Source organism: Calonectris borealis, chromosome 18 (assembly GCF_964195595.1).
Source record: "Calonectris borealis chromosome 18, bCalBor7.hap1.2, whole genome shotgun sequence".
Classification (NCBI taxonomy): Eukaryota; Metazoa; Chordata; class Aves; order Procellariiformes; family Procellariidae; genus Calonectris; species Calonectris borealis.
Window position 1 is genome coordinate 10,186,959 of NC_134329.1, and position 22,480 is coordinate 10,209,438.

Sequence of the window (22,480 nt, forward strand, 5' to 3'; positions counted from 1 at the left end):
CCGCGTGCTCTGGTTGCCACAGCAACCAGCTCTTTGCGTACGCCCCACTCCGTGAATAAAAAACTACGCAGCCAAGCATACTGATTCTGGTCCTGCGTCAGCAGCGTAAGTACCGCGTTTGACGGTGGCTGATGCGAGAGAGTAGCGTCAACGGCGTAGTTGGCGAATTGGAAGGCGGGGCGGCTGATAGCGCGCGACTCGGAGCGCTGCTGTGGAGCGCCGCGGCCGGTTCACCTCGCGGAGGCGAGTGCGTGAGGAAATGGGGCAATGCCGCCATGGAGTTGCAGTGTGGAGGCCGGTTTACGTCGCTTCTCTGCTAAAGCATGGAGGGAGGCTCTCTTCTCACCCCCTGCTTTTAAAGTAATTTCAGTTGAACAAAATTGAAAAAAACTCGGATTGAACAAAGTGGTGGTCGAGTTAATGGCAGAGAGAGAGCAGGCGAGTGCCTTGAGGTACAAGGATTGAAGGGAGCTCAGTAGCTTTGGAATAGGTTTTCTTTCCTAGTCTTCTCCAGGATGTCACTATTAACAGCTAGAATGTGTAGCAGGGGTTTCCATTTGTCGTGGTCTAACCCCAGCCAGCAACTAAACCCCACGCAGCAGCTAGCTCACCCTCCTCTCTGGTGGGATGGGGGAGAGAATCGGGAGGGCACAAGTAGGAAAACTCCCGGGTTGAGATAAAAACAGTTTAATAATTGAAATAAAACGAAGTAGAACAGTAATAATAACAATGATAACAACAGGAACAACAGAATATAAAGCAGTCAATGCACAATGCAACTGCTCAGCGACCGCTGACTGCGTGTCACGAATGAGGGGGAGCCCCCCCAGGTTTTTATATTGAGTCACATGGTATAGAATACCCCATTGGCCAGCTGTGCTCCCCCCCCCGCCCCAGCTTCACCTGCACTTGGCAGGGCATGGGAGGCAGAAATGAAAAAAAAAGTCCCTGGTGCAAGCATTGCCCAGCAACAACCAAAGCATCAATGGGCCATCAACGCTCCTCTCATACCAAACCCAAAAGACAGCACACCCGCAAGCTACTGGGAAGAAAGTTAACTCTGTCCCAGCCGGAACCAGGACACCATTATCTTTGGGTAGTTTCACATAACTGTATTCAAGACTTAGCCATCTTTTTCAGTATGATTCTTCTAAAAAGTACAGTGTTCAGAGGATGGTACACAGGGAGAATGTATCATTGCAATGTTGCTAGCACAGCTTAAGGGTGCTCTGGATTGTCAGATGCGATCTGGCATCAGGAAAGAAACTCTCAACAGCTTGTGCTATAAAAGGTTAGTTCTCTGTGCAAATAGAGAAGTTGTTGAGATATTTTTCATTATGTTTGAGTAACAAGTATAATAATCAAAGTTCTTAAACTGGATTTTACAAAGCTAAAGTCATTTATATCAGCCCGATTAAAATAAAACACAGGAATAAATTCTGGTTTGTTGATCTTCAAAATCTATAAAAGAAAAATTACTATTTAAAAAAGTATTTTCTGGAAAGGATTCATTTTTCTGCAACATTGTAGAGCAGAAGTAGACGCTATTTTCCTGAATTAGATTAGACTTCCACTAACTATATATTTCTAAAGTTTCACCCTATTTCAACAGGAAGAACATGAACTTTTCTCAATGTAGAAGGAGCAGGAGAAGATCAGAGACTTCTCTTGTCCTTCAGTGTTAACTCTGCTCTCAACCTTTTGGCGTGAGTTGTTTTGTCTTGTCCTTCACTGTAGCTGGGAATACTGATTTTTGGTTAGTGGTCATGACGTTAACTTATTTTATGTAGAGCTTCTCAATGCCTTCCTCAAATCCTTTGTCTATCCACAAAATCTGCTGGTTATACTGTTTCTGCCACATTGATGTAAGGAGGGTTGTGATGCCATGGAGACACTATATTCCCAGTCCTCCCTGGATTCACTGAGATTGTTGAATTGATTTTTTTGTAGCTTAGTTAGTGAAAGGGCTTTAGCAGATAAGCAGTGAGTCAGCCTATGTATACATGACATTTTTACATGCTTTGGATGTGTTGAACTAGAACTAGGAGAATATGGAGAAAGCACATTAGTGTTTGAAACTCTTACCAACTGGCAGGGTTTTCCTTTTTGTTTTCAGAACTATTATTTTAAGACACTAACATTGCTATAAAATCATTCAAACTTACTAAAAGGGCAGGAACACACCATAAAAAGGGTCTAGATCTTTCTAGCTTTATAGGGTCACAAGTAGCATGATAAATAGAACTATGCATATGGTAATAAATAAATACTGTAATGTCACCTTCTTTGGTAAATAACCTCTCAGCTGCAAATCTGGATTCTTTGGGAGGAAGTGGGTGTTTCAGCATGATTGAGATCACATGAGTGCCTGAAGTGATTTAAAAGCAATTCCTCACAAAAGGGAATAAAACATTAATTCTAAGTAGTGGACTAGCAATTTTGTTAAGCATTATTCTTAGTGTGGGGTTGTAAAACACAACTGTAGTTTTTTTGTTACATACTTACTCGTTGTTTAAAATTACTTGTCCACATTGATTTGCCCTTGAACTTTTTTAGTCTGCTGCAGGAATGGGAGAGGCTTGTCTCCTGGATGTTAAGAGGTCCAAGCCTGTTCCAGCATTATCAAAATACGTCTATTAGAACATGAGAGCTTTCTTTTGTCCTGAAATTTGGAAATTTAAATCCTAATGAAATAAATAGCAAAATCTTTTAGCATCCTAAATTACAGTCTAGCATACTAAATGCTATATAAACTAATGAGTTGATTAACAATACAAAAGAGCTGTGTGATTTCTTATTCCTTGTCTTTAGTGTTTGGTACATTAGAAAGCAAGATTACTAATGACTGGAAAGACATTTATGTAATTCAGAATGTCTCATTGGTAGCATGCACGTCCTGACTCTAAAGCTGAGATGAAATCAAGTTGAAATTTGAAAAAATCCCTCAGGAGTTTCTTTATAATTGGTACTATGCTTAATATTCGCACTGTAACAGTTCCCTACTCCATTAGTTCCTTGTCTGCTGGGTTAATCCTGTTCTTTGTATCCATATATACAAACTATGTTGGAAGAAAACGGAACTTTTTTCTCATACAGGATTAGGGGACCACTGGGTTTATTAAGGAGCAGTTTCTGATCAAAGGAATCTGTATGGCCACTAAAACCAGTTTGTTCTTTTAAAACGAGGGCCCTATGTATAGTTGAATTACTCCAACTCCGCCTTCCCAGTCTGAGGGACAAGGGGAGGAAGGGAACTGTTGCAAGCTTGTTGCTATGGCCACGCAGCAGCAGGCAGAGCTGTTCGCGTGGCTGGGATCCTGCTGCATCAGCTGCTGCATGGTAAGTCCTTCCTTACATTTTGCTATATGATGAATGTTCTTATTAGAAACATTCTTTTGAATGCCAGTAAGAAATTGGTACCCTATTAAGGGTCCCCTCCCCCTAGCCCACGAGGTTTCATTGCATAACCAAATTGATATGTCTCAAGTGGGATATCTAAATGCATTTTGATTTTCATGTGAACATTATTCTTTTTCCAAGTCAGACTGTCTACTGATTTTGCTCTTTCTGAGCTGATCTTTGATGTTGAAATATGACAGTTTCATCTTTCCTCCTTTCTTCTTCTGACCAAATGAAATCTGGTATCCCCTAATGTTTATTAATGTACTTAGTGCAGAGGCATTTCAAACAATGATGAGCAAGGTTTTTAAATTAAACACTGCAAAATCCTTTGAGGGCTAAACTGCAAGCACTTATGTTGAAATAAGTGAACAATTCTCTGTCCTCCCAGGGTATTAGAGTTGGTGCCTTGTAGTTTCAGAAAGCCACTATTTGCTATTACAGCTATGTGTACTGAAGTGGTCCCTTTTACATAAGAAAAAGGTTTTCTTTAATGCAAATAAAGTCAAAGAACTGCCAGTTGTACTGAAAGGAAAGAAGATGATGAGTCTATAAGAACTGTTAATTATTTTTTTTTTTAATCACGTTTTCCCTGTATTGAAGCAATTCCTGAATACTATGTTTCTCTTTACATATTTCCTGTCTGGTAGAATTTAATTGAATTTGGAGGATGAAGTCCAACCTAATGCATTTGGTTCCCCCAGTGAGTAGGGACAGAATAATCTCCCAGTTTCCCAAGGTAGGCATTCTTTATCCCTCTGGTCACAGTATGTAGCACCTGCAACATTGAGATATCTTTCCCTTGTACTAATAGTATTTTAATGTAAGGTACAGTTGTTGTCTTCTGCTAAAATTACAAATTGTTTAAGGATTTCTTTCAAAGATGAATGTGACCTCATGTTCCCATTCATTGCTGATATCTTTAATAATAATCCTCATTTCTTCTTTTAACCTTTACAGAAAGTGACTCTTGCCACAAAAGGGTTATAATATCTATCTTGTTATTTCAGCCAAACATTAATAATTGCCTGCTTAAAGAGTTCCTACACCAAGGGGAAATAAGAACCATAGCTGATATTAAATATGCAGAAAGTCTAATTAGATCTATATAGAGGTTTTGGTTGAAGAATTTGAGGCAATTTTCATTTTCTGTTTGTATAGGAACCTTAGTCATACAGTAGATCAAATGTAGTAGGCACAGTAGAAACACAGACAGAAAAAATCGTTCATGTCGCCAAAGAGTTTTGTACTTGAAGTATAATAGAAGAGTTAAACACAGGGAAGGATAAGGAATTCCCATTCTGTTTTTTCAGTTGTTCAAAAGATCCTTTTAAGGGAGTTAGCATTTTTTCCTTGCTTGATCTCAGCCACATATTTTGCTTTTCATTTTATGAAAACTACCGCAGTTATTTTAAGCAAATATAAGGTAAAATACATTTTCCTCATTTTTAAATAATGCCTAATTAAAAACTAGTAACAAAAACAATGCTTCACACATATAAGAGATCTAAAAGACTTTGTAGTAATAATGACTTGCTGGAGTATGCTCCCATCTGTGTTTGTCTTGGGTGTCTTAGATTACTGGAATAATTCAAGGTACTTGCTATTGTACAGAATGATGAGCAAATGTATTTGACTGTGGAAGTTTAGCTAGTGCTCGGATGCTGACACTCGGAAAGGTGGTCAAATCATGGCGCTGTCCAAAGAAGTTTTTACAAACCTAACTGTGGGGAAGCCTTACTGCCTTCTAACTGAAGCTACCCCTTTCCTTTTGCCAAGGTGTCCCTGTGCTTGACAAACTCTTTGAATTAATCTTCTTACCTACTTTTGCCTTGGTGATTTGACTTCTTGCAAAGTAGATATCAGACAATTTATCCCAGTAGCTGTTCTCTCCTATTTTCAGTGGTACACACCTGAGGCCTGTCTGCAGCTCAAAGAGCACTTCCATGGGGAGGTCAGGACTGCTTGTCAGCAGAGCACTGGAACAGTTGGGTAAGTTTGTAATAAACCAAGTATGCAATAAAGAAAGTATTTTAAGCTCTTTATAACCTGCTTCCTTTATAAGCTTTTCCTCCCTCATTCTTCATCTTCCTCACTCCAATGTGTTTCAAGGGAGCTAAGCCCATGTACGTGGCAGTTCTCTGACCTGCTTTACAGTAAATGAATAAAGTGCCTCTTCTTCCCATAAGTGTCAAAGATACTTTTTCTGCTGGCATAAGTAGTGTTGAAAAATATTTGTTTAACAACAAATAGTTGTTTAGCAACTTTGAACTAAATCCTTAGTTCAAAAGATTAATTGACTATTTAAAATTAGTGTTGAATTTTGCACGTGCAGGTCAGTATGGCAACCAAATTCTAGAGCAGTTATAAAGAATAGGGCAGATCTAGCCTTGCTGTATTCTCTCTTAGTGTTCCAAATGAGCAGTTAATAAAGGCTTTGGGGGGCTATAAACATACAGCAGTTCTAAGTTGCTTGAAACACATAAGAACCTAGTTTTAGTCTTTTAGAAGTATACATGCTGAGAAGTTGTCTTAAATGTTTTCTCAAAACTGGAGCAAAATTCTGGTAAATATATAGCACTGAAAAATCAAAATAAACTATTCTATGCCCTTGTAATATTCTTTAAGTTGTTTTTTTTCACACCATCTCTCTCCCAGAACTGTTACTTGTACTGATTTAATTCCTGAAGCAAGGCAAGAAAGCTAAACTGTGTTAGAAATCGTCCGTATTCAGTTAAAATAAATAGCTGTATGCTTTAGTGATAAATGCTTCTGTGTTCCACTGTGAAGGATCTTTCATAAAGTGGAGCTTCTATGAATATTGACAATTAGCTCACTATTCTTTCAAATCTAGAGTTTTTGTTTACCACAAGACTTATCATGATATCCACCTTTAAATGGAACTTCATTTCACTAGGGAGTCTTGCTAAAAAAATTTGAAGCCAAAATATGTCTCCTTGAGAGACATCAGTGAGTTTATTGCTTTTTAGAAGCACAGTCAGTGTCTTAGTTTCATGTAAATTTGTTACAAGTGTCGGGACAATTTTGCTAGCAGACATGCTTTAGTGAATTGAGGCATTTTTTCCCCTCTGTAACCAAAATCTATTTGTTTTTTTATTTCCAGAGTAAAACCAACTCTCCAGTTCATTTATTCTGGTAACAGAGTATAGCTAAAAAGCTTTACATTTGGCTTTGTGAATAAAATTAAATCACTTTCCTGTCACTGCTCTCTAGATATGATTATTATTAGGTCATTTTTTGGTGGGGTGGGGGTAGGAGGGACAGGCAATTGAATGTTTTGTACAGTAATTGTAAAACTTGACAGGGATAATCATTATCTTCCTTTTCCATTATCCCAAGAAATGGAATATTTCTTTGTCATTTGGGAAGGTAGTCTGAGAAATGCAGTAGCTAATGGCTATATTTAAGACTCTCTTGATATTCCATCAATGTGTTAAATTGTCTAATCTAGGGAGTTTTTTTCCCCAATATGAAATAATGGAACACAAACCTCTAAACCATCACTTACAAAAAAGTAAAAAAAGCTTTTCCCTTAAGGTTGTTGATTTTATTCAGTATTTTATCAGTAACAGTTAATCAGGCAGAGATATGGCCTGTGGCCACCCAATTAGTGTTGACTAGCACACAAAATGCCTTCTTTTTTCTGAAATGTTACTCCTGCAGATTACCAGTCAAGATTTGGACTATTTAGAATAGATAACTTGGAATCAGCATCACATGGAAGCCTGATATAACCAGAAATAGTACTCAATAGAAGATTAATTCCTTTGTTTAAAAAGCCATTCCTTGATACAAAAGAACGTTAAACTTCTTAAGCCATTTTTGTAGCATGTGCACGGGAGATGTCAATCCAAGTTTAGGTAACAAATACACTTACATTCACTTATCCACCTGTATCTCCTAAAAGATACACTACATTTCAATTTTAAGAATGCAGGCTGAGTCACCTAAAGCCCATCTGCTGTATTCTGTGGGAGGACCCAGAGCAAAGAGGATTATTTGCATGAAGCCAGCTTCAGATTAATATTATTCCAGATAGTCAGAAAATGTATTGGCTCTAACCATGTTGGGTTTTTTTCCCAGAGGCAAATTCTGTAATGGGCTATTTTATTATCAGCAATTTCTTGTTTCTGCACTTAGGACTTGATTTGTACTATTAAAGTCAATGAGAAACTTGTGATTAATTTTAATGAAAAGGATGCAGATACTCTTATAGTCTTATGTGCAAACTGCTACATGTGTATACTTGTAGTTAAAGCAATTTTAATAGAATAGAATTTATGTCCCACTGGATTATATTTAAGAAAAAAATATGCAGAGTAAGAAATTAACTATTTCTGCTCCAGAGGGGTTATTTTTTTTTGTGACCTTCTTTTTCTTTCTAACAATTTAAGACTCTGATCCTGCAGCACAGCGGCATTTAGGTAAACTGGAGTCACAGGTACATGTGCTCATCACTTGCAATTTAAGCATCTAAATCAGAATTTTTAGAGAGAGAATGTTGAAATTGCTACTAAAAACATGTAATGTTTTCAAATATTTGTAACAGGCTGAAAATATCCAAAGTGGTTGTGGTAGGAGACCTGTATGTTGGGAAAACCAGCCTTATCAACAGGTACAGTATAGCTCAGCAGATGGTTTGATTCTGCTCTTTCTCAAATAAATGTTATAATGTTTCCATTCCTGTCCATTCAGGGTAGTACTTCATGGTTCTGTTTTGAACCATGGTTTTGTTATTAAATAAAAGACAAAACAAAGTCTACAGTATGAGACAGGCTTGATATACCAACACAGAAAGTAATGCTGCGGCACTTCAATCAGTTTATGTTATATTCTGAACTATTTTTATCCAGTCAAATATGATACAGTGTTTCCTTAAGAAATCTAGTCTAAAGGCTAAACAATCAGAAGGTAAAAAAAAAAATCTTTCCAGTGTCTGAGTCTTGGTTTCATGTTTTCTCCTTACTTGTAGGGTTGTTTACTGAAACATTTTAAAGTCATCCTTGTGTGGGTACCTGTACTCATTTCTACAGCTGCAAGACTGTAGAGGAAGCTCGAGTTTTTCTGTACCTTATAAAATAAGACAGATAAAATGCAGAACGCCTTAAAGAATAGTTGTTTGATTCTTTACCAGATGTTAAAAACAGCTCTTATGCTTTTTGTATCAGATCACTGAATTTTAGCTTATGATCACTGTGACAGTTTTCTGTCTACGTCTGCATTTTATTATTATTATTTCTTCCATGTTCTTAAGAAGATATGAAAAGATTTTAATGTCATTGATTAATCATTTGGGTCATTATTTATGACCCAAAATGTATTCCCTTGTAACTAAAACTATAAGATGCTGTATCTTCCTTGACAGGCCAAAGATATTTTATTCTGATTCTCATCTCATCCTGAGAGCTTATTAGATGTATATGCTTTCTAGTTTGTTATCCAGTATCTCCTTTTTTTTAAATTAGTTTCTTGGTGTTTTTATATATGCTTCTGCAATATATAGCCACTCCACAGTTAGTTAATTCTTTTCTTCATAATTTACCCTAGATAGTGTTAGTTTTGCAGTTATTTGTAGCTGGGTGTTACTAGTATCTCATCCCTTTTTTTTATTGCAGATTTTGTAAAGATAATTTTGACCGAGACTACAAGGCAACCATTGGAGTGGATTTTGAAATTGAACGTTTTGAAATAATTGGAATACCATACAATCTCCAGATGTAAGTTGAAACAGCATGGTTAAGTGTTGCACAGAGTACAATCTCAGCAGAGCTTGAATTGTTGCAGGCTCTAGTGGAATAAACATTTAAAAAAAATAATAAAATTGCACAAAGAATAATGTGATCTGAAAAACATGTTCTGTACCTGGACTTGCAGTTTTAGTAAAAGTTTTACACTCTTGGATTTCTCATCCCTAAAAAATGTTACAAGTTTGTCAATGAAAATTCATCTTGGACGCCTTGTGCCATTTCAGTGGAGTTCTGCCTTTTTTAGTCAAGTTTTTTGAAAGAGAAGTGGAAGCTTTTGCCACAGAGTTTGTCCAGTTCTACTGTTACACCATTCTGTCATTTGAGTTTAGTAGGTGTTGTGGTTTAACCTGGCAGGCAGCCAAACACCACACAGCTGCTAGCTCACTCCCCCTCCCTCCCCCCACCCCCACAGTGGGATGGGGGAGAGACTAAGAAAAAAAAGTAGAATTCGTGGATTGAGATAAAGACAGTTTAATAGAACAGAAAAGGAAGGGGAAAAAAAATAATAATAACAACAACAACAACAATAATGATAGAATATACAAAATGAGTGATGCACAATGCAATTGCTCACCACCCGCTGACCAATGCCCAAACAGTGATCGCTACTTCCTGGACCACACCTCTTATTTATATACTGAGCATGACATCATATGGTATGGAATACCCTGTTGGCCAGTTGGGTTAGCTGTCCTGGCTATGCTCCCTCTCAGCTTCCTGTGCACCTGGCAGAGCATGGGAAGCTGGAAAGTCCTTGACTAGAAGACTACTTAGCAACAACTAAAACCATCAGTGTATTATCAACATTCCTCTCATACTAAATCCAAAACACAGCACTAGGAAGAAATTTAACTCTATCCCAGCCAAAACCAGGATAGTTGGCATAATAAGCACTGAACTTGGCTTTACTGGGAATTTTATTCCTGCAGCCATTGAAATGAATGGTAAGGTGTCCAGTGATTTCAGCATCTCTCAGTTAGGGACTAGTTGATTTTACCTAAATCGTAGAAAGACTTGAGTGTTTTTACTAGAATGTGAACCTAAAATCTTTGATTTTCAGCTTTGTGTCTCCAGACTATTGGGAATGCTGGCCTTCTCTCACCTCCTTTGCTTCTGCTGAAGGATGTCCTTTGGTATTTCCAGCGGCTAGTAATGTTCTGTAGTGGGCATTATTGAATCATCTATGCTGTAGTATGACCTAGAGCAGAAATAAGATGCTTTGCGTGAAGTATTTTAGTGCATGAATCTTATAAACTTTTTCACTTAGGAACACATTTTTTCTGAGATGGCATTGATGTAAATAGATGGCTAATGGGATTTATTGAAAAATACTTAGAAATCCATTTCCCACAGGTTTCAGTTTCATTGTGTTTTTGAAAATTCTGCCAGGCACTATCCTTTTGGAACTTGAGTCCCTCTAAAAATGTAGACTGATCATAGAATCATAGAATCATTAAAGTTGGAAAAGACCTCTAAGATCATCGTGTCCAACCATCAACCCAACACACCATGCCCACTACACCATGTCCCTAAGGGCCTCATCTACACGTCTTTTAAATACTTCCAGGGATGGTGACTCAACCATTTCCCTGGGCAGCCTGTTCCAAGGCCTGACCACTCTTTCAGTAAAGAAATTTCTCCTAATATCCAATCTAAACCTCCCTTGGCGCAACTTGAGGCCATTTCCTCTCATCCTATTGCTAGTTACTTGGCAGAAGAGACCAACACCCACCTCTCTACAACCTCTTTTCAGGTAGTTGTAGAGCGCGATGAGGTCTCCCCTCAACCTCCTCTTCTCCAGACTAAACAACCCCAGTTCCCTCAGACACTCCTCATAAGACTTGTGCTCCAGGCCCTTCACCAGCTTCGTTGCCCTTCTCTGGACACGCTCCAGCACCTCCATGTCCTTCTTGTAGTGAGGGGCCTAGAACTGAATACAGTATTCGAGGTGCAGCCTCACCAGTGCCGAGTACAGGGGTACAGTCACCTCCCTGCTCCTGCTGGCCACACTATTTCTGATACAGGCCAGGATGCCATTGCCTTCTTGGCCACCTGGGCACACTGCCGGCTCATGTCCAACTGGCTGTCAATCAGCACCCCCAGGTCCTTTTCCTCTGGGCAGCTTTCCAGCCACTCTTCCCCAAGCCTGTAGCGTTGCCTGGGGTTGTTGTGGCCAAAGTGCAGGACCCGGCACTTGGCCTTGTTGAACCTCATACAGTTGGCCTCAGCCCATCGATCCAGCCTGTCCAGGTCCCTCTGCAGAGCCTTCCTACCCTCCAGCAGATCAACACTCCTGCCCAACTTGGTGTCGTCTGCAAACTTACTGAGGGAGCACTCGATCCCCTCGTCCAGATCGTTGATAAGGATATTGGAAAAGACCGGCCCCAGCACTGAGCCCTGGGGAACATCGCTCGTGACCGGCCACCAACTGGATTTAACTCCCATCACCACACTCTCTGGGCTCGGCCGTCCAGCCAGTTTTTTACCCAGCAAAGAGTGTACCTGTGTAGGCCGTGAGCTGCCAGCTTCTCTAGGAGAATGATGTGGGAGACAGTGTCAAAGGCTTTACTGAAGTCCAGGTAGACCACATCCACTGCCTTTCCCTCATCCACTAGGCGGGTCACCTGGTCATAGAAGGAGATCAGGTTGGTCAAGCAGGACCTGCCTTCCATGAACCCGTGCTGGCTGGGCCTGATCCCCTGGTTGTCCCGGACATGGCCCCTGAGCACCCTCAAAACGAACCGCTCCATGATCTTCCCCGGCACCGAGGTCAGGCTGACCAGCCTGTAGTTCCCCGGATCCTCCTTCTGGCCCTTCTTGTAGATGGGCGTCACATTGGCAAGCCTCCAGTCATCCGGGACCTCCCCTGTTAACCAGGACTGCTGGTAAATGATGGAGAGCGGCTCGGCAAGCTCCTCCGCCAGCTCCCTCAGTACCCTCGGGTGGATCCCATCCGGCACTATAGACTTGTGAACGTCCAGGTGGCGTAGCAGGTCGTTAACTGCTTCCTCTTGGATTATGGGGGGTTTATCCTGCTCCTCGTCCTTGTCTTCCAGCTCAGGGGGCTGAGTACCCTGAGGATAACTGTTCTGACTGCTAAAGACGGAGGCAAAGAAGGCGTTGAGTACCTCAGCCTTTTCCTCATCCTTGGTGGCAGCGTTCCCCCCTGCATCCAATAGAGGATGGAGATTCTCCTTGGCTCTCCTTTTGTCATTAATATACTTGTAAAAGCATTTTTTGTTGTTGATGCATCAGTATTTTGCCAGCTGAAGCAATAAGGTTCATGAGCTACTAAACATCAGGTTGCTTTATCTGCAGAATCTTCAGTGGCTGGGTAGAACATTTCCGTATGATAAGCACTAGTGCCCCCTCTTGCTGAGAGCTTTCCATACAAGGTAAATTTGCAAGTATCTGTGACTGGCAGTACTAGGCTATAACAAAAACCCAAATTTCTGTAGTGCTGGCAGTAGCTGAGAGGACTGCATATCATGTTCATTAATAAGAAGCACTTTCTTGATTTTCTTTAATGGTGTACCTGGTGGACTGAGCTGTAGGTCTTTAATTGGTACTGTATGGACAGATATCATATCTAGTAGTTGCAAGATTCTGATATGGGCTATACATGATTTAGCACAGAAAATTTTCAAAATCAGATGGCCCTAGAAATACATGCAAATGACATAGATGAGGAAAAAATGTTTTAAGAAAAGGGTATTACCATGCAGAATATGAATATTTGACTTGTGTCTCCAAAATAACCAGTATTAAAAAAAAAAAACAAAAACAACAGAACAAAACAGAGCTCAAATGTCTTCATTAAATAATAGAGCTTTACTGTATTTCTATCAGTAGTTAATGAATAACATGTTCCAGAGGGTAACACTTCTCTGACGTCACATTCTTCTCCAACTTGTACCAGTCTGCTGCTTCATTAGCATGTTTACTCAGGTTACACTGGGTTTCATTAACCTGAAATTTCTTTTTTTCCCCCATTGCACAGATGGGACACAGCAGGTCAGGAAAAGTTCAAGTGCATTGCATCTGCTTACTACCGAGGAGCAGAGGGTGAGAACAATATTAATTTGATCCTGGCTGTGACAGGAGGTTGTGCTTTATATGGAAACATATATGTATATGTGCTCCCTGGAAAGGTACCTTGTGGACACAGTGTGGTGGAAGGGATTGTCCGTTATTGGAGAGAAGAAGGAACAAAAAAGCTCATGAATTGATATGTTGTCACACCTGCAAGCTCTGAATGTTCTGATGATGCAGTGATAAAAATTGGCACTTGTGTCTAGGGGAAAAAGAATTGGGTTTGGGTAAGATTATTGCTGAAGTTAGAAGTGGATACTCCTGGCATTCCCTTTGGTAAGAGACAGTTTCTGCAGGAATTAAAGTGGTCCCAAAATAAAAGGAGTAATAGCACTATGGACTGCAGACTACAGGTAAAGAGTAAATAAGGTTGAAGACTGAGGACTTCAGTCTTACTGGGTGCTGGAGAAAGAAGAGGAGTGAGCAAATGGATAGTCTTCCATCTCCTCTGTGTTAAGTCTGCTCTTGTGCTTTATATGTAAACATTCTCTCTGTTTAACAAGATGAATTGGAGAGACTTCTGATACACTTTCTAACTTAATTACTTTTTTCTGTTCTTGTCTTTTATTGCAGTTATAATAACAGTGTTTGATCTGGCTGATATCCAGACTTTGGATCACACCAAGTAAGTTTCTGTATTTTGGCTTAGCCTTTACAGCTTTTACAGCAGGTTTAATTGCCTTGGGTAGCCTGTAGTTGCTGAGAACTTGCTGGATCATGAGTGTGTTTTCTATTGAGCTAAGAAATGAAGAATGACAGTCACTTGTTTGGATTATGTAGGGGGGGATTTTTCTGAAGAAAACGCAGAGCATATATTTGAACTACTTACCCTTGACTTCCTTTATAGTCAGTGGAGGGAAAAAGGCACTTCAGTAAGAGCTTGATCCTTCCAAAACTAGACATGCAGGAAGAGATGAAGTGCACCCCAAAAGCATCCTTTTTTTTTTTCTCCATTTGCTATAAACAGAACAGGCTGGCATCTGATGTAAATGGTGAAATTGATGAGGTGCATCTCATGCATAATGTCTCAAAAGCCTCTCATTTTCTAGGTGCACTGCTAGCCCGAAATTATTTTCTTTCTCTAGTTTCTGTAGTGATTCTGTCGGGAGATAGGCTGTCAAAAAGAGGAGAGAAAATTAAAAACTCAAAGTACATGTAGATATAGCTAAACTTACTGATTCAGATACTTGTAATGGTTTGGTTACAACAGCACACTAACTGTTATGAGTAAACTTGTTCTGCTTTTAGTGCAGGCTGCAAAAGCCTACATGGGTCTATGATCCACATTGTTGTCGCCAGCTCAGAGCGTATATATTTCTAACATACTGTTGTGACTGTAATTCAGGTACATGTTTCTTTACAACCTGTACTCTGTCTTATTTGAATGTGTATTAGACTATTTCCTTAGATTACTGCTGTGGTACTTAGCTCATTTACATAGGACTTTGTAAAATAATATATATATTAGCGTCTCTACTTGCTGAAAATAATTGAAGCCTGTGAACCTGATTTCCCACACATGCACGCACTCCCTTCCCTCCTTGACTTGTGTTGGATGACTCAAGAGGAACTTGATTGCCAGAGTAACAAAAATATAAAAGCTTATGAGACAAGAATCATGCAGCCTTCATAGGGAGCTGTTTTATAATGCTGAATAGATTATTTCACTGTTCTTTATTCCCATTTGTATCTAATCTACTATGTTGTTCATATCTTTTCCTCTGCTTCTTGTTTTCTTATTCCTTATGTCGATCCAAACTTTACCCCCTCCCTTATACTAATAAATACCCTCTCTGGATGCTAAAATCATTGCTGAATTTGTGCTCTGCAGTGGGCATGTTTGAACTTTTCCTTAGTGAAAGGCATGTATTCAAAGGAGTTGGAATAGCTCCTGGTCTCTTTTTGTCTAGAAAAAAAGGCTTTTGATACTCTCACATAAGTTCATCGTCTCACTTTTCTTGTGACCCCATTATCTGTCACTTTCTCCTATATTCCTCAGTTCCTCTGACTGATTCTCTCATTTCTCTTTTGTTTTTCAGACAGTGGCTAGAAGATGCATTGAGGGAGAATGAGCCAGATTCCAGCTTCATCTTTCTAGTTGGAACAAAAAAAGATTTGGTTGTAAGTAAATTGAATGCAGATAAGGAAATCAGATTTCCCCTAGTTCCTCAAGTGATTTCCCTTACAAGTTGTACACAATGTTGTTGAGATAAAGACCTTGAGGGAAAAACCTAAACAGAGAGAAAGAAGATCACAGGTAAATAGAACAGCACACTTGGAAACAATTTAAGAAGATGCTTTCTGAAAAAATGGGTAGCTAGTGAAATATCCCTATTTCCATTCCTTGCATGGCATTTTTCAAGCACGTACAAACAGTTGAAAAGGCAGGGAAAAGTTGGGTGCACAAAAGACAGAGTACCTAATGATCTTGAAGGTTTTGTTTGGTTTTTTTTTTTTTACGGACAGCGTGTTCATTATTCAGGAACAGGGAAGAATTCTTACTTAATTGAATGTCACATCATTTTCAGAAGAACAGGATATAATGTATTCACCCTATACCATTCTGAGTCTTGTGTTTGTCTTTCTCTAGCTATCAATACTTAATTCTTAAAGATTTCAAAACAAACTTGCTTCTCCTGCTGTTTAGTTAACTTTTTTATTTCCCACCCCCCCCAGCTGCCACAGTATCACGCAGTTTGTTTCTTACTCTTCACTGAAAATAAGTCCCAGAAAACTGCATGTCTGTCAGTTTTTCTTGTACTTCGTGTTGTTTATGCTGCTTTTTCTGAGTTGCAGTAAAACTAAATCTGCCAGACCTCTGAGAACACAGATCTGAAGTCTTGTCTAAGCTAGAATTCCTTGCTGTAAGTTAGGTTTTTTTTTTAGAATGACAGCACGTTCAACTGAAAGGGAGACAAGAGTAAAGCGAGGATTGTGGGTTCTAGCTATTACTTCAGTATGAAGCCAGTGTCTTCCCAACTGGATTCACTCTACTTCTCATCTTGATGTCACATCATCCTTTCCAAATTTTTAGAGTTCTCCTCAATTGTGCAGGGGTTCCCCATTGTAAGACAATGCACAGAAAATGGTACAAAGAAAGACGACTGGTATTGTCCATCATAAATGGGCTGGAAATTGAAAGCAAACAGCAACATACTGATACGGTTGATCACAGAGAATAAATGAGAGGGGAAAAAGACCTGAAAATTAAGTGCAAGAGAGCAAAATCCATTGAAGGGGCAAGACATTTCAGTCTTAAGAAGAGATAAAAAAGAGCAAAAATAAAAAGGGGGGAAGGCCATTGTGTTACAACATAGTAAAAATAGATGGAGTAGAAAAAAGGATCTGAGACAGAGACAAGAGAGGTTAAACCCAAAGAACCATTGTGATTAGTTGGTCCTGCAACTCTTCTGCTGAGAATGATGGGGTGACAAGAATTTAAAGACCAGTAACTGGGCTGTTGTCTTTATAGCTCCCTACCACACTATATAGTTAGATACAATGGTCACACTTGTTAACTGTTGTTTTGTTTCAATGCTGTGGGAAGTAAATGGAGACTTCCTTTTTAAAAGCAGTACTAAGTACTTGAATATTCTTGCAATCATGTCTGATTGCACAAGTGCTAAGAGAAGGCCAGAAAGGCCTCTGTGAAATCTGCAAGCATCACAGTATAGGTGATAGCAGTACCTCTATGTCATTATCAGCCCAGATACACTTCTTATGTTAAAGTTATTCCATGTTATTTACTCAGTCAGATGCTGTGTGTGAAAGGACAGAGCTAGATGCCATCCGCTTTGCCAATGAGATGCAGGCAGAATACTGGTCAGTTTCAGCCAAAACAGGTAAGTTACTGCAAAGGATGTAAAAATAGCTTAACCACAAAGGCTTATGTTAAGGTGGGAGGAAGTTAAAGTTCCTTATTCTTCCATTCCCATGTTCTTGGATTTGTTGCTATTGGAAACTTCGGGTTTATTAATGGTTGATTTTATTTGAGCATTTTTATGTGTGCTTGCACTGTCATGTTTACAGAAAGGAGTACTTGAGCTGCTGTGCAATGTCTAAGCATGTTTAATTCATAGGTAGTTACATAAATACACGTGTGCACTGCTACTCAACATTAGCAACGAAAAAAGATTATACCACAAACTGAATTCTCTCTGTTGCTGACTAAAAATAAAAGTACAGTACAGGGTACAGTATTCCAGAGTAAGAAAATGATAAATTCGCTCTGCAGTGATCAGAATGGAGGACAGATTGTTGGAGAGGCCTGTTCTGTCCCAGTATTAAGCAGTGATCTGTTCACAGATGTGCTTGTTATGCTTGATCATGTGTTGATGTGCAGTTGTAAAAACACATAATTTCTGTCCTGTTTCCTAGGGGAAAATGTCAAAGAGTTCTTTTCCCGAGTTGCTGCCTTGGCCTTTGAACAGTCCATGATAAAGGAGCTGGAGAAAACTGCTGGGCACATGGCCCAAATTGGGGCAGGAAACCTCATCAGTATGTTAAGTTTCACTTTTTGTGTGTATTTTTGTTGTTTACAGTCTGAAGTATTGGGGAGGTTTTTCAAGCATTAAAACCTGTTTCAAACACCTGCAAGCATATTCATGTTAGTGTCTACCTCAATTTCTTTGACTGGGGCTGCATTCAGCTTTTGTTACCCTTAGTTTTGGATGGTATGATTTCTTGTTGACTTTATAACTTTTTTCTTTCTACAGAACTGGAAAAGAACATGATGGAAGTCCCAGAAGGCAACACTCAAGTCAGCCTGAGTTGCTGCTAACTGTCAACTGTTTCTGCAAGCGCCATGCTTCTCTGCATAGAGCACCTGCAACAATGAAAGCTCTCAAACCAGAAACAGAAAGTTTTATTTTTGGAAATGAGGGAGGAAAAACTTATCCAAACTTTCTTTCTGAGAGTTCCCTTGCTGCTGCAGGGTCACTTGTGCAGGATGGTACAATTGTTACATAAATCTTTCTTTGTGTAGTGGAAACATAACATCCTTGTCTTAATTCAAGAAGAAACTGCAAGTCCCATGTGCTCATCTGTCTGCCAGAAATACTTGTAGAAAAAAGTTATGTAATTTTAGTGTGTTGTTCTTTGATAATTCTCTAGAAGTCTTAGTGAAGTTGTGTTCTCATAGGATCAGAAAACAAATGGCAGTTCAGAATAAAGGGTGCTATCCATATGTTTTTGCCTTTTAAGACCATAGTATAAAATAAATCTGACTTGCTTTTATGTATTCCAAATATTTTAAAACTGTTCCAAAAGAAATATTTTTAAATAACAGGCATGGAAGTACACAAATGCAGACTGCATAGTTTTCACTATGGTTTCTCCATCCAGGAAAAATCGGTATTATTTTTCATTTTCCACTTGAGAATCAGAGCCCAGCATTTAAATATTTCCAAGCCTAATAGAAGTCCAGGTAGGAACTTTGTTGTTTTATCTGTCTAATATTTTGAAAATGTTACCAGACAAGAAAGAATGCTATGCTTTTCCACTTTCTTGAATAAGAAGGAATGGTCACATGGAATAGAAAAATTAGATTTCATTTATTCCATCTTCCAAAGAGGATGCAGAATTCTTCTCTGGATTGATCTTCATGAATATTGTCTACACTGCAGTTATACTTTGTGGCTAAGAGTAATGACATTTTCATTTTATTCTAACTGGGTTTTTTTGTTTCTGGTAATGTAACATGATTCTGGAACCATACTAGTCTCAGTCATGAACTTGTCCATCCCTGTCTGTGGCAGGAACTCTGAGCTGGTAAGGTTAGATTCGATACTGCTGCTAAACTCTTAGTCACTCTATCTGCTTTTACTGGACAAGATAATTTGATCACCAGATGCTGGGAGCAATTTGCTCCACTGCTTAATAGAAGCAGTAATAGTAGAGAAATAGTTTTGCCATTTTGTGAAAAGACTTGCAAGTGTATGTGGGTTTAGAGGTAGGGAAAAGATAGAGTTCTCCAAAGCAGACACATGCTTGTTAAGCCCTAAGGTACTTGCCGCATGAAGATGTCATTACTGAATGTTTATGGTAGAACCTGCTCTCTGGACATGTTGCTGTGACTTGGTGTGCTGGCTGGATCAAAAAACCATTGCTCCAGTTTTGCCTTTTCAAATACCCTTTGACATAACCTTGAGCAATTAGTTCTTTAGAAATTACAATCATTGTTTAATGGGGAGAGATTAGCTCTGGGTACCACTGAATTTCATTGAAGTAAAGCAGCTTTACAATGCTCTTCTGCTCTTTGGGCAGCAATGACTGATGCCAAAAGATATTCCTGTTTTAAAAGTCATTCCTGCTGACAAATGACATATTGCCAGAAATTTGAATGACAAATGATGTTGCCAGAAATTACTATAACGGATATTTGGTCAGTATTTGTGAAATTGTATTAGTATGATTAATTATGATAATTAAGTTTAAACTGCAAAAGTACAAAAGAAGTGAAAGGGAAATACTGGAAAAATTAGAGGGAAATAAAATGAGTGTATCTCACTAAATTTTAATATTCAGTTCCGAGTATCTAGTTAGTGGTATTTCTCGAAAGATAAATGAGATGCTGTGAATCTTTTGCTTGCACTATACCATATGAATTTATGGTCCTTCAAAATTACTATAAGCACTGAAATGAAAGAATTAACAAAGGAATCAGAGTGGGGCAACAAGACTGCTTCACTAGAAATCTATCAGCAGCTTATAACTCCATACTGCTAAGATTCAAATCCAGCATTACATGCTATGCTGGCATTAAAAAAAAAAAAAAGGAACATCATCTATAATGCTCTAAATTTCATACTGCAACTATTTTAAACAGCGAGAAAGAAGAAAACCTATGGACAGTTACAAGTTACAGTTTCTTAAGATAGTCATTCAATCATTACAGAAACAACAGTATCTGGAAAACTGATTATAATAGGACCTTTCAGATTTGAGCTGCTGAGAAAATCAGACAAAAAGACATTTGTTAATAAATCTATGCATCAAATTGAAAATATTCTAGATTCTCTGCCATTTTTTCCACAAAAATTGTTTGATAAGAAATAGAAAACAGTGGAGAAAAAATGACTTAAACATCCTTTTTATTACTTTTATTTTCTTACGATGTAAGTTAGAGCAGCTTCATAGAATATGATGAATAGAGACCTAGGAACTCTGTGTCTTTTTTTATTGGGCAATCTTCACTTTGGCAATTGTGCTGATTCTGTTGGCAAAGATGCAAATGTAGCATTTGGTGGAGAAAATGAATATGTGTGGGTATGTAAGGAGTTATTTATCCAAATGTGTAATATTTTGACCTTATGATGTTCTATGTATTTGTTCATCTCCCAAATCTGTTTCACAAGGATGATGAATATACACTGCACTTGTACCATGTGCTGCACTGAGTGGGCAGCATAGCCATGGTCTTCATGTTTACTGAGTTTGAATGAGAGTAGAAAAGATGGTTCACTCTACTGCAGCAAATCATGTTGCCTAGGCTAGGTGCTAGGTTTCAGTGCAGACATGTTAGTCTTTGCTGCTGCAAAATGACTTAGTAACAAATCTAAGAAAAGATCAGGATTCCAGTTTTCTTTTTCCCCAAAAAAATATATCTCCTAACTGTTTCTTTCATTGCTGAGCTCAATTATTGTACAAAATCACAGAGATGCAATCTCTTCAACAATCACGTTGCTTTGAATATCAACTGGGACAGTTTCTTCTAGTGATTCAGTACGTTGCTTGATGTCATTACTGGTTTCTATCTTCTGTAGAACTTCACATACAAATGCAATACTCTGTCAGTCATTAACTATCACTTGACAATGGTCTGACTCCATCCATTGTATGACTGATGCTTTGAGACTGGGGTTTTTTTGGTTGGTGGGAATTTTTTTGTTTGTTTTTTGTTGGTTGGTTGGTTTTGGGGGGTGTTTTTTAGCCCCACTGAGACTTCCCCTGCAAAGAACTCAGTATTAATAATTGATCGTCTAAAGTGAATCTTGGATCATGTTGCAAATGATGAATTGCTTAAGAAAGCACAAAGGAAACTAACTTTGGTAGAAAAATAAATGTAAAGTTGCCAGTTCTTAAATGTTTCTATGGGGTCTATGTTTTATCTATGCATGTTAATCCATTCTATCAGCAACTTAATTGGCTTTGAAGAAGCCTTGGTATTGTGGAAAACAATGTTGGAACAACTGTATTAACTCTAAACATAGGTAGACTGAAACATGATTTTTATACCAGTTGAAGTCCTCACAGCGATCATGGCAACAGATGCAGTGCCAGCTTCCTTGTGGAATTTGCAGCTGAGAAATTGGAGAAGTGAAATTTAGAGGCAGTCTGAAGCAAAGTTAAAGAGCAATTGTAATAATCAATTGCCCAAAAGAAGTACTAATGTTATGCTGTTTCCTGTCTTAGTAAGTAGAAACTAATGTGTTAATGAGTTCCTGTTTAAATAAGTATGCATATCTCTTTGAGCAAAACAACTGGTGATGGATCAAAAGCCATTTAAGAGACAGTTCATTCCTTACTATAAAAGCCTTTCCTTTTAATTTTTAGTGATGTTGTTTCTGCCTTTTGAGTGATTATTTGACACTTAGGATATTATTATTTATATTCTTATAGGTCATGTGATTCAGATCTTTCTGAATCCTGTTGGTTCCCAGCTCAGGCTCGTCTCGTTGTGGTGCGACCAGAATCCATTCTTCATGAATAAATCTGTCCCCCTTCTGTGTCTTGTCAGGTTTTCATCAATAGTTAGAGATCATTCTAGGGAGTACAATATAACATACCGATGAGTGAATACTATAAACTCCTCTCTGTATCACATCCTCTGAGCATGCAAGTTAAAATGAAGTGTTTGGCAAGTTGAACTTGTAGGAGAATCTGCATTTGGTAGTGGAGATGGTTGATCAGTTTCTTGTATTTTTGGCCAGAAGGTTGTTCTCATGGCGAGAAATTGGTGTTCTCTGAATTCTAAGGAGGGGAGTTTCCATTTTTCTGGGTTCATAGAGTGATTTAGTCTGGGTGGGACTTCTCGAGACTTACTGGCCTGGTCAAACTCTACCACAGAGTGCTGCTTTGTGCTACAACAATATGGTTTCTTAGTTTCAGCCACAGATTAATCAGAAATCATGTTGTATTTCTCTTTAAAAAGACTCTGCTTATGTGCTACCATTTTTTTTTTCTTCTTACAAAACCTCTGATTCTCTCGTGTGGGATCATGC

General features: G+C 38.7%; 1 protein-coding gene across 4 annotated transcripts; it reads left to right on the forward strand.

The window, feature by feature from the left end:
• Nucleotides 1–39: 39 nt before the first annotated feature.
• On the forward strand, nucleotides 40–21,983 carry RAB36 (RAB36, member RAS oncogene family). Of its 4 annotated transcripts, XM_075167857.1 has the most exons (12): nucleotides 40–105; nucleotides 1,613–1,706; nucleotides 4,050–4,138; nucleotides 5,303–5,391; nucleotides 7,970–8,035; nucleotides 9,036–9,137; nucleotides 13,168–13,232; nucleotides 13,833–13,884; nucleotides 15,299–15,380; nucleotides 17,011–17,101; nucleotides 17,637–17,756; nucleotides 17,975–21,339. In XM_075167857.1, the coding sequence occupies exons 3-12, from the start codon at nucleotides 4,070–4,072 to the stop codon at nucleotides 18,037–18,039; spliced, it is 801 nt and encodes a 266-aa protein (XP_075023958.1). In that variant the 5' UTR covers nucleotides 40–105; nucleotides 1,613–1,706; nucleotides 4,050–4,069; the 3' UTR covers nucleotides 18,040–21,339. The 4 variants fall into 4 exon arrangements, with proteins under 4 accessions (XP_075023958.1, XP_075023957.1, XP_075023960.1 ...); XM_075167856.1 differs by lacking the exons at nucleotides 40–105; nucleotides 1,613–1,706 and adding an exon at nucleotides 3,232–3,339 and having other exon boundaries at nucleotides 17,975–21,983; XM_075167859.1 differs by lacking the exons at nucleotides 40–105; nucleotides 1,613–1,706; nucleotides 7,970–8,035 and adding an exon at nucleotides 3,266–3,339.
• The last annotated feature ends 497 nt before the right edge of the window (nucleotides 21,984–22,480 follow it).